Genomic DNA, 12,507 nt, shown 5'->3' on the forward strand with positions numbered 1-12,507 from the left:
TGTTAGTTGGAATGTGTTAGTAAAGTTGTTTCACCTGAGGACGGGATCAGATTCTAGATCCCGAAACGTTGTGTATTGTTTTTTACCATCGTAATGGAAAATGTACGCAATAAACTTTTGACCGACATTAACTCACCATCACCAACAATGAGCTTCAAACAAAGAATTATCTCTGTTGAGTAGGGAATGAAATCCTATACTCTAATACGAGCAAAGTTTGCTTGTATGTATGTATGTATGTATGTATGCTTGCACCAAGATCTCGAAAACTGCTCCGACGATTTTCTTCAAATGTTGTATATAGTTTATTATTGGCCTAAAAAAGAGTTTACTGCAATTAGAACTGCCAACAAAAATCTAATTACGTAGAAAAATTAAATTGAAAATCACATTTTTTTAACATTAGTCTTATGGGTTGCTAGGTAACCATGTTGGCTGAATTAATAACAAGGAAAAAGTAAACAAAAGACTTGTAGCTTGTAATTTGTCTATCCACAGTATACTAGCAAAACAAAATACAGTACAAAAGGAAAAACATCAGTTGTTACTATTGAGCAAAGATTATACTGAAGATTACTAGATTCTATAGTCAATGGTAGCAGTGTGGAGTGTGGGATCTGTTTATGACGATTAGATTACGGTATCTGCAATCCTTAAATGCTATGGAAAGGGAGGAAAACAGGTCCACGACATAGGAAGTGGTGAAGGAAGTAGTAAAGGCGAGCAGTCTGGAGTGTGGGAACTGTTTATGACGATTAAATTAAAATATCTGCAATCCTAAAATGTAATGGGAGGGAGGAAAACAGGTCCATGACGTAGGAAATGGGGAAGGAAATTGTAAGGCTAGCAGTGCAGAGTGTGGAAACCGTCTGTGGCATTTATGTATCTGCAATTCTGAAATAGTATAAAGAAGGAGGGCAAACAGGTCTACGACATAGGGAGTGGTGAAGGAAGTAGCAAGGCTGAGCAGTCCGGAGTGTGGGAATTGTTAATAACGATTAAAACAAGTTATCTACTATCCTAAAATGCTATGGGAAGGGAGGGAATCAGGTCCGCGATGTAGGAAGTGGTGAAGGAAGTAGTAAAGGCGAGCAGTCTGGAGTGTGGAAACTGTTTAAGACGATTAGATTAAGGAATCTGCAATCCTAAAATCCTATGGGAAGGGATGGAAAGAGGTCCGCGACGTAGGAGGTGGTGAAGGAAGTAGTAAAGGCGAGCAGTCTGGAGTGTGGAAACTGTTTAAGACGATTAGAATAAGGATCTGCAATCCTAAAATCCTATGGGAAGGGATGGAAAGAGGTCCGCGACGTAGGAAGTGGTGAAGGAAGTAGTAAAGGCGAGCAGTCTGGAGTGTGAAAACTGTTTATGACGATTAGATTAAGGAATCTACAATCCTAAAATGCTATGGGAATGGAGGGAAACAGGTCCGCGACGTAGGAAGTGGTGAAGGAAGTAGTAAAGGCGAGCAGTCTGGAGTGTGAAAACTGTTTATGACGATTTGATTAAGGAATATGCAATCCTAAAATGCTATGGGAAGGGAGGGAAACAGGTTCACGACGTAGGAAGTGGTGAAGGAAGTAGTAAATGTGAGCTGTCCGGAGTGTGGGAACTGTTAATAACGATTAGATCAAGTTATCTACAATCCTAAAATGCTATGGGACGGGAGGGAATCATGTCCGCGACGTAGGAAGTGGTGAAGGAAGTAGTAAAGGCGAGCAGTCTGGAGTGTGGAAACTGTTTATGACGATTAGATTAAAGAATCAACAATCCTAAAATCCTATGGGAAGGGATGGAAAGAGGTCTGCGACATAGGAAGTGGTGAAGGAAGTAGTAAAGGTGAGCAGTCCGGAGTGTGGGAAATGTTTATGAAGATTAGATTAAGGTATCTACAATCCTAAAATGCTATGGGAATGGAGGGAAACAGGTCTGCGACGTAGGAAGAGGTGAAGGAAAGGCAAGAGGTAAAGGCAAGCAGCCCGGAGTGTTGGAACTGTTAATGACGATTAGATTAGGGTATCTGCAATCCTAAAATGCCATTGGAAGGGGAAGAAACAGGTCCGCGACGTAGGAAGTGGTGAAGGAAGTAGTAAAGGCGAGCAGTCTGGAGCCTGGGAACTGTTTATGGGAACTACATTAAGGTATCTACAATCCTAAAATGCTACGAGAAGGGAGGAGAGGAAAACAGGTCCATGACGTAGGAAATGGTGTAGGAAGTAGTAATGCTAGCAGTGCAGAGTGTGGGAACTATCTGTGGAATTTATGTATCTGCAATTCTAAAATGGTATAGGGAAGGAGGGCAAACAGGTCCACGACGTAGGGAGTGGTGAAGTAAGTAGTGAAGGTTAGCAGTGTGGAGATTGGGAGTGGATTAATGTATCTGCAATACTTTTCAGAGTAAAGTAATAAATTTCCCCGAGCAAAGCTCGGTCCCCAGGTACTATTATTACATCGTCTAAACATGATAGGTTAGTAGCTTTTTGTATTCAATATTTAGTAATGACATTTCACAATCTTCTATGGGGTAAATTAATTAATTCGTGATATAGAAATTTCTGTCATTAACGCCAAGCTTACACTTCAAAGTTGAGGTTCTTTCAACTAAATTAAATAAAATGACCACAATGACTTTTAATGAAAGGAATTCTTCAAGTCAGATATAGTTCCCATTGCCTTACGTACTTATCACTGGTTCCTCTCCTAGTTTGGTAGGCCACAGATTAAGAACAACCCAAATTGAGAAAGCAAGGTTGAAACAGTATTACCGTGTCGATACAAATATTTGGCGATTGACAGGATTTGGACCTGGAACTCCAAGACGGAATCTTTTTACTTTACCTACAAGAATAGTGAAGCATTCATTAAAAAGTCTTAATAAAAATCGCATATTGAAAAACATTTACACTCATAAAATGATGTAATTAAAAATGTATTTTAGGCCTAATAAAAAATTGGAAAAAATGCTTTAAATGATGCAAAAGTTGCTTGGCGTTTGGGGCAGAGGACGGCTATTAAAGTAGCGGATATTAAACCAGCGACCCGTGTAAGTAGCCGCAGACCGCCCTACTACCCGCCAAGTAATAAAAGTGAATTAAATTTCTACACTAAAACACAAAAATTATATGCCGGATACAGTAATACAGTGAGGCAAAGTTACAATTCATGGACAAACTTTATTATTCACTGTTTCAGCCAAAAGAAATAATTTTTTTTTTTTTTTTTTTTAAGAGGTTGGCGGCCTCTTTTAACCTTGCATTTGCCCGTCCACATAGACTAAGCGCCCGTGCGTGGATCGTTAACAGCAAAGCAAGGAGTGAGCCGGTACAGTACAAAGGTGAACTGTACTGATAAAATGTTATCGGCAGTGACCAGGATCCGAACCCACGACATCGCTGCCTTGGGCCCGAAGTCCGCGACGCTACCGACTGAGCCACCGACTCACTAAAAATTAAAATTAAATTGTATAAATAAAATAGTGTATTCTTTATCACTATAGTGTTACTTGACACTAGTGTGTCCAGTGGGCTACATCAGTGTTCAGTTTGAACACACAATAACAAGAAATAAATATAAATATTTTATAGGGAAGAAAAACAGGTTTTGCCGCATTATCATTATAATTATTTTTATTTTTCTCTGCTTTGTGAGAATGCATGCATGGGAGTTTCACAGTGAGGAGAGGTTACGTTCAAATGACTTCTCGTGTTTTTTCCCCTCAATCAGCTCAGCTCGGCACTGCCTCTGAAGTTCAAAAACAGTGCAAACATGGTCTACAAACCATGAAAAGCAAAGAGGACCAAATATACAAGCGATCAAAATAGTATTCCGTAGATTACAAAGCAGTTACTTATGTCATTACATTTAGATTTTTTAGTGTGCTGCCAATTACTTTGTTTCAAGTTAAAGTGTCTGCCACAAACCGTCGTAGAAATAGTATATTTAGGAATATTTGTCTTAAAAAAAAATAAAAAGATGTAAACTTTTAGTTTATCATCTTTATGCATCAGTTGGATCTTACCATCAAGTTTTTAAAATTGGTGAGGCCAAGCTGTTGCAATTTTTGTAATACAAATAAAAAACCCTCGCCGCAGCTCAGCGAATTTCAACTCGTCTGATTCCATTGTTACTAAATACTACAAATATTATAAGTGAGAAAGTTTGGATGTTTAGAAGTTGGTATGTTTGTGACAAGTAAACGCGAAAAATACTGGAATAAAAGAATTTCGTCAGCTGTTTCAAATACACAAGTCGGTTCTCTGATATTAAATAGCATTAACAAGTTATAAACTTTACCGACAGGGTACAGTACTATTAATTTAAATGAATATATCGAATAATCTATAGCCTATACCGATATTTTTCATTGGAATGATTGTTGGACAGATACTAAAGTGCAGCCGAATTTTTTTTTCTAAAAGTGGCATAGGCCACTGTGTAACTATTTTATACAACAAATGTAAAGATCAAAATGTTTGTATTTTGTGTCCTCTTCCCGTTGCAAAGCACGGGTACAACAGCTAGTATTGCCATAAATAAGACCTATTTATCACCAATTTAAATAACATTAGATGTAACGAGTGCTTAGGTTTGCTGCTACGAGGAAGTTAAAACATGACGTCAATAGTATAGGATGAAATAAATATATTTGATAAATTTTATCAAGATATACCGATAAATAAGTAAGCTACAACAGTTTTCACTTTCTCCATAAGAGTAACATGGGAATTTTAAATTACACTTCTTTTTAATTCTCTCCGTAACCCTTAGGCATACAACAGCACTTCAATACACTAAAATATATCTTTTTTAACTCTACAAAATGGTTTAGAAAGAAATTGAAAATTTTTTTTTTTTTTTAGGGTCAAAAATGGGCAAAACCCATTTTCACTCCATAAATCCCTCCATAAACCCCCGTTCCCTTGGTCCGATTTTGCTGGTTCGCGAACTCGTTCAAATAAACGTAGGTTTACACGTTTGTAGCAAATTTTATCAAAATCAGATCATTTTCGCTATAGTTTAATATAAATATACAGGCCTCAAATACATATAAATATTTATATATATGAATTTGAACGGATGGTGTTTTTGGCCTCTGGGGACCTCAAAACAAAAAAGAAAATCGGTCCCGGGTCTTGGTCTTACCAGGAGACCTACGGTAATAGCTTATTCCCTATATGTGAAATTTGCTAAAGAAAAAAAACTAAACAAAAATGATTTCATTCTTCCACAAAACTTTTGTACCCATCTGGAGAACAAAAATAATTTAGTAGTAGTGGTAGAGTGGTAGTTAGCCTAGAGCAGTCAAATTGGCGGCAAATATCGTCTATCACGTGGCTTGGCGCCTCCACCACATAGAGTACAACACGGAGAAGTAAATAAACTTATCTGTGAGTATAATATCATAGAGTAAGAGTATGTTTTATATATGATAATATTCTGGGTTAGGTATAATATATTTAACTGCGATTTATGTTAAAATTAACTACAGTAAACGGTTGGATTGAGTGTATAGATAGTTTTATCTACATTTCCATACTAAGGCCATTAAATGATGGTTTAAAAGTAAGTAAAAATTATAATCTTGTGAGTTAGTATAAATACATAAAAACTGTAAACTTATAGGAAAATAAGGTAAAATCACGACAATCAAATCATCAAATCATCATGACAGTAAAAAACACAGTTGGTTTTGATATCACAAATTATATTAGGATTACAATACATTTACAAACATGTATACAGTGCAATACATATATGTGAGTACCATTTTAATTACTAAGGATAAGATAAAAATATATTACCTTTCTTATCTCAGTATTATTTTAGTACAGTACAATACATATTACTAAGAAGTATTGTGCTTCTTCTTACCTCCCTGGAGTTATAACTAAATAAATACATCAAACTAACTAGGCTCATACCTTCAACATAATGTATATAAAGTGAAAACTAAATTCTCCAAGCTGCTTACTAAAGTAATGTAATATAACATAATTTGTTTCTGTAAAAGCATTACCATTTACTAAAGATATTAAATTTTGATGTATTTTATCTATGAAATTTGACAAGCCATTCTCAGTATACACCGGATTACAAAATACAGTACAAAGTGAAAAACATCAGTTGTACCTACTGTATTGAGCAGAGATTACACTTAAGATTACCTGATACAAGGGGAAACAGTTTGAATCAAATACTGATTATTTTACTTAGCCCTCTCCCACCAAAAGTTAATCCATAAGTACTGAGACAATGCATTGTTAGAACACTTTGGTTTGATAGGGAATACGACGTTTATCTAGAGATAGACTATTAATAATTTTTTAATTTTGTCATTGACTTTACCAAGTTTAAAAAAATCTTATTTTTCTATAAAATGTAGAGCAATAATTAGAGTGGTTAAGTGTTTCGTGTTAGTGACGTTTGAGTACACTGGCGTCAACTTAACGTTTCACTTTTATTTAAAGGTAGATTTTACAATTTGTACGTACCTTTTTGTAGTTTACATAATATAAACAGCTGTATTCAGTTGAATCAGTATTACCAAACAGATTATTAATTGTATTAGAATTTATTATTTTTATATTAAACAATATAGGCTTGAATCGAACTTACCTGTCTTCAGCTAATGCATCGTACAAGAGTATTTAAGAGAATATGCTCATGCTGAAGTTTATTTCTTACTTTAAAATTTTTTAACTTAGTATCGAGAGAAAAATCTTACTCCTTGTAGAGATTACCGCCCCCCCCCCCCCCCCCCCAAGAGACTCATGCTTTTATGAGTAAGATGTGATTATGGATGTTTAACATGTACAGTATTTTCAAAAACTAAGGGAAGATTATTGTTGTCATTTTAGGAATCGTAGTTAATTTTGGAGCAAAAAATGTTATTGGTGGACCAGTATCGCAGGAAACTTAGAATGTAGCTGAAAAAACTAATTTGTTAACTAAAGGTCTGAGTACTGGACTTATGGATTTTTAGGTTTAAAAGATCTGATCATGCCATTATAAAAATATTTCAAGTAAATTAATTACATCTGGGGGTTTTGATTAGCATTCAACTGTTACCGAATGCGACAGTTTAACTATTCCCAAAGAAAACAGACAGAATATGTTTACTAATTTTGTTTTCCATTTAATGTCCCTGGCAGAATTAAGGTCACCAAACCACACACCTATGTCGAGGGTTCATCGCATCATTGTCTGAACACCTGAAGATCTTGGAGAACTCAGGGAAGTTCTTGAGTGGACCGTTGACACGGAACTCTGTTGGAGAGTGAACATCTGTAGTGATCAGCAACCTGAGTGCCTGGGGACGATATCTGGTGCACCTAGATAAAATAACATGCACTCAAAATTCAAATGTATAGAGCTTTTCTTGTTAGTTATCTTGTTACTTTCCGTGGCAATATTTATCCATCGGCTATCGGAAAATGGATGTAATCGCTACTTTATAATTTGCAAGTAAGTTTAACTAGCTGTTTTTGAATGATTTGTTTACTTCCAATTTTGACTTTTACTTCAGTACTCACCATATGGTTGCCATGCTGAGCATAAACAGCTGATCCTGGGTGTAGTTCTGCAGTCCTGGCAGAAGAGGCTCGTCTAGGTTGAGTCTCTGGTAGGCTCGGTAGGCTAGTTTGATGCCACCGTTATCCGCCACATTCTCACCCTGGGTGTTGATGCCGTTGAGCTGTAATAATGAAGTTGACATGTTTTAGTGTTCTGTTGGATCCTCAGATAAGTCAATGATGATTTGTTACTTAACTAAGCAGATGTTATTGAGCTCGTGGCCCAAGCTAAGAGGCAGATTATCTTAGTCTGACAAAGATACGACAAAGATGCGATTTAAAATTCGTGGCCTAAAATAAGTAACAAAATGATATCAGATGAAAAAATATGAAAACTCGTAACATCTAATTGGTAGAGTTGAGTTGTTTTTCCTCAAACGACATTTGTTTTAGGAACATTTAGTGTTGGTTGTACATTTTCCTGTAGATTAAAACACCACGTTATTCTCTCCTGCATACCTCCTTGTGGTCTTTGAAGCTCGGGTAAAGCAACTAGGCAATCTTAGAACCACCTAAAGCAGTAATGCTTTAGGCGCAACAATATTTATCTTTATCTATAGTCTATAGTAAATATCCTTTTTTACTTAGCTTCAACAAATTCGAAAGAGGCTATTTCTAGGATCATATTACAAATCCCAAAGCTAGCTGATAAGACAATAATTAGCACATTTCTTCGGCTCCGAGAGACAAGAACGTGTATACATAACCCTCGTCCAGCTAACAGTTGTGGAAATTATCCTCAAGACCAAACTCTATATCTCTCAGATACTAATTAATTTTACACTTCAAGGATACTAACTTCTCGCTGCACTTTCATGATCTGTAAGCCTCTTTGAAGTGTGTGTTTCAGGTCTAGTAGGGCTTCAGTGCGTTCTCAACATGGTGTATCTATCCTGATTTTGGAGCCATATATAAATATTAGACACCAAAATACATTCTACACACTAATACTGAAACAAAGCCAGTATTAAAATCATTTTGGGCTCATCGCATTCCTCGTATTGCGGCCATTGTACAAACACAAAGCATAACTCCAAAAGAGCTTGCGTGGTCAGGCACGGCTCAGAAAGTAATTATTCTGAAAGACTCTGCTCCACAATCACTGTTCCCAAAAACCGTCTTTTGAAACAGTGTAGGGATCTCTGTATACTGAGTACTACCTACATGCAAACTAGTCTTGGAGTCCACAAAGTTGCTGTACTGGTCTATGAAACATCGCTTCTTCTCGTTGAATATATTCCTGCTGCCTTCGGTCCACCATTCCTTGAGGTCTCCGTTGAAGTCAAACTGGCTACCCTGTGACAGGACATAATATTAAACAGGAGATGGAATTTTACGATCGTAAAATTATAGTAGATCATAGGAGCTGTTTTATTAAATCTTTCATTCACCGGTGTCACTGGTGAACACACTGTTATTTTTATGGGCAAATCCACCAAATCTCAGTTTAGTTAACAACAATAGTATTTTCTCGTCCATTAATTATCAACCTAAGTCAATGACTCAATTTCGGGTGGATTTCCAGCAAATATCGAACTAAGGTGGTAAATTTATCGTTCCTGTACAAAACGAACAGTTCCAACATCCCGCACTGCTCGCTTTGACTATTTCCTTAACCACTTTTACCACTTGGACCTGTTTCCCTCCCTTCTTTTAGCATTTTAGTATTATATATAACTTTATCTAACTGACACAAACGGTTCCCACACTCCGCACTGCTCGCTTCTACCATTTTCCTACAACATGGACCGGTTTTCATCCCTTCTCATAGCATTTTCGTATTACAAATACATTTATTTAACTGACAGAAACTGTTCCCACACTCCGTGCTCCCCTTTACTACTTCCTTCACCGCTTCCTACGACGTGGACCAGTTTCCCTCCCTTCAGATATTATTTTAGTACTGCAGATACATAAATCTAACTGCCACAATCGGTTCCCACACTCCACACTGCTCGCTTTTACTACTTCCTACGTCGTGGACCTGGTTCTCTCCCTTCCCATACCATTTTAGTATTGCTACTTTAATCTAACTTGACACAAAAGGTTCCCACACTCCATACTGCTCGCCTTTCCAATTCCTACGACGTAGACCACTTCACTTCACAGTTTTCTCAAAATCTAGTTTTTGTGTTATTTCTATTTTGTGCTGCTGTCTGCTAACAGCACTACCTTCAAGGCCCGTCAAAAATATATTTTCTATTATCTCCAAGATTTAACTGGACGTTCTTTATAGCCAGTCAGAGAGGATGACGTCAGAAAAACATAAATTTGGATAGCCAAGCGAGTCTCTGTCCTTATCTAACACTACTTAAAAAAACGAGGTTTTTTAAAGAAGCAAAATGTTGGACAGTTTGAGCTTAACTATTGGCAAAGGAAGACAAAAGTATTAAAATTCCGACTAGCCAACGAGACCAACCTGATCGTCAAACCCATGTGTTATCTCGTGCGCCATGCCTAAGCCAATCGCTGCGTAGTTGACATATTTAGGCAGCTTTGCGTCAAAAAATGGCCTCTGCAGAATGCCAGCTGGAATCACTGTGGAAAACGTAAATTATTTCGCTGGCTAAATCTAAAAAATTAGAGCAAGAAAGTGTGAATTATGAACATAAATTAATTAATAAACCAGCCCGAATCTCATAAAAATAAAAGTAACAGGGCTGGTATGGACTTTTTTTAACACTGACGTACAACTGGGCAAAAACTGGAAGTATCACTGAAGATGAGAATTGAGAGACGTTGGGCACCATTCCATTGCTCCATCATTCCATTGCTATAGATCAATGGAATAAATACTCTTGACTCTTGACCATATGTACGAGGGGTTAAATACATTGGAGACATTGTACTTAGTACATTAGAACTAAGGGATGGATATGGGATTTTGGGAAAGTAATAGAACTTACACTTTAGGTTGGTTTGCAATGTAAAAACTTAATTATACACGTTGTTAACCTTAAACCCATCCGTAATATCATAAGAATATAAATGGAATACCAACAAAGCATTTTAATGTGGCGTCTCCACAAAGGCCTTAACCGAAAACCATCTGGAACTCACAAATAGAGTTCTCTTGGAATAGGTATATGGCGTTGACTTGGAGTAAATCACTGTGTTCCCGCCAGTCTTATGTACCTACTTAACAAAGTAATATTTAAATTTGGGCGAAACCATCCTTATAGTTCTAAGACTGTTCGTTCCACTATATAATTAATCATTATGGATTCAGTTTGCAATATTAGAATACAATTCCACACATTCAATAACTTTTAATAATGTTTTCAAATCATCCGTGAGTTTAAAAAAGAATAACTTGAGTACAACAAAGCCTTTTAATGTAGCATCTCCACAAAAGCCTTAACAGAAAACAAGCTGGGATCATATACAAAAAGTTGCAAATATAGACTGACAGCCGTGTTACGTTCTGGCATCCACCGCTGGGAGTGCCGTGTAGTTACGTAGCACCTACGCTGTAACTACATGGCGCTCCCAGTGGTGGACACCAATACCTATGCTAAGGATCCAAGGACTCTTAACAGAATCAGAAAGCAAGCTGGGACTCACGCATCGAGTTCTCCAGAGGATCGTAGAAGGCGTTGGCTATGGCTACATTACTGTGTTCCCGCCAGTCTGTTTTGTTGACAGGTTGCCTCAACTGTCTGTAGTTGTAGTTGTCTTCCCATCTGGACAACTTCAGTAGCTCCTCAAAGTAATGTTCTCCGTCCAGGACCAGCTACAAACAGCTGATTATTTGAGTAAAAATATCATTGACTAGCTGTTTGCCCGTTCTACGTACGGGAGCCTTGTAGTAAGTTGAAACCTTATGTTCAGAACAGGAGTTGGTTTGCATATTTAGTGTGCATTTTTCCAGATATGGTGGCAAAACTATTACTGTATAGGAATACATTTAAACCTTCTCAAATACAATATCTGACAGTTTCAATGCCAAAACGAATGCTTCGCAATTAAATGTCACCCGATCGTGTTAGTCCATATTTTATATCTAATGATAATAGGAATTGCTTTATAGATCTATGAGGCATAGCCCTAAGGTAGGCCTGCAATTGAAAGTTACTTTTGACACTGGTTAAAAGTAGTTAAAATACTACCTCAACCTCACTACTGCACACTTTACTTTACTACTTTACTGTTAAAAAAAAGGTTGGCGGCCTCTTTTAAACTTGCATTTGCCCACACATAGACTAACCGCCCGTGCGTGGAACGTTTACAGCAAAGCAAGGCGGTACAGTACAAAGGTGAACTAACTGTACTGATAAATTTTAGTGGCAGTGACCAGGATCCAAACCCACGACATCGCTGCCTTCGGCCCGAAGTCCGCGACGCTACCGAATGAGCCACCGACTCACTAATTCACTTTATTCGAGTTGAAATTTTCATTAACAAAGGCGCTCTTGTCTTTTCCACGAAACACTGAGAAATAAGGACATTAATGCGTTACCAACAGACATACACACACAAATACAAAATTGAATTAGGGGGTTTGCTATGCTTTAACCAAAGCAAATTACAAACAAAATAATTGTTTGAAAGTTTTGATAGTGTCATCAAATGTTATGATAATCGTCTTTAGGCCTAATCAAAACTGTAAAATTGGTGTGTAAATCCGTTGGCAAATATATAAATAAGTAAATTAATACACAGTCCACAAAACATTGATACGTTATCAACGCCAAGCTTTAAAAATTCATGATGGTTTGATAAAAAAAAATCTTATATTATACAGTAAGACATCAATTAAATTTAATAAGAAGAAGAATTTAATAACGATAACTATAGTTGTAAATAGTGATGTGATTGTACGTAAAAATGATTCTTACTGCTACCACCGGTTCTTCCGTTGGCCAATACATAAATAAACTAGGGTTGCTTTCAGAGAGGTGAAAGCCAGTTGAGCGGAACAAACGTGATTTGATATTTG

At 37.0% G+C, this 12,507-nt stretch overlaps 1 protein-coding gene across 1 annotated transcript in view; it reads right to left on the reverse strand.

Annotated features, from left to right (window-relative positions):
* Positions 1-6,749: 6,749 nt before the first annotated feature.
* Positions 6,750-12,507, reverse strand: part of LOC128988853 (neprilysin-2-like) — a 44,578-nt gene continuing 38,820 nt past the window's right edge. The window contains exons 11-15 of the mRNA XM_054410567.1: positions 11,133-11,301; positions 9,988-10,106; positions 8,733-8,864; positions 7,530-7,690; positions 6,750-7,328 (exon numbers count right to left, since the gene is read on the reverse strand). Of these exons, the coding sequence (XP_054266542.1) occupies positions 7,157-7,328; positions 7,530-7,690; positions 8,733-8,864; positions 9,988-10,106; positions 11,133-11,301 (753 nt within the window). The 3' untranslated portion in view covers positions 6,750-7,156. The remainder of the gene's footprint in view (positions 7,329-7,529; positions 7,691-8,732; positions 8,865-9,987; positions 10,107-11,132; positions 11,302-12,507) is intronic.

Source organism: Macrosteles quadrilineatus, unplaced genomic scaffold (genome assembly GCF_028750875.1).
Source record: "Macrosteles quadrilineatus isolate MER2022 unplaced genomic scaffold, UCM_ALF_1.0 Scaffold_3__2_contigs__length_128488019, whole genome shotgun sequence".
Classification (NCBI taxonomy): domain Eukaryota; kingdom Metazoa; phylum Arthropoda; class Insecta; order Hemiptera; family Cicadellidae; genus Macrosteles; species Macrosteles quadrilineatus.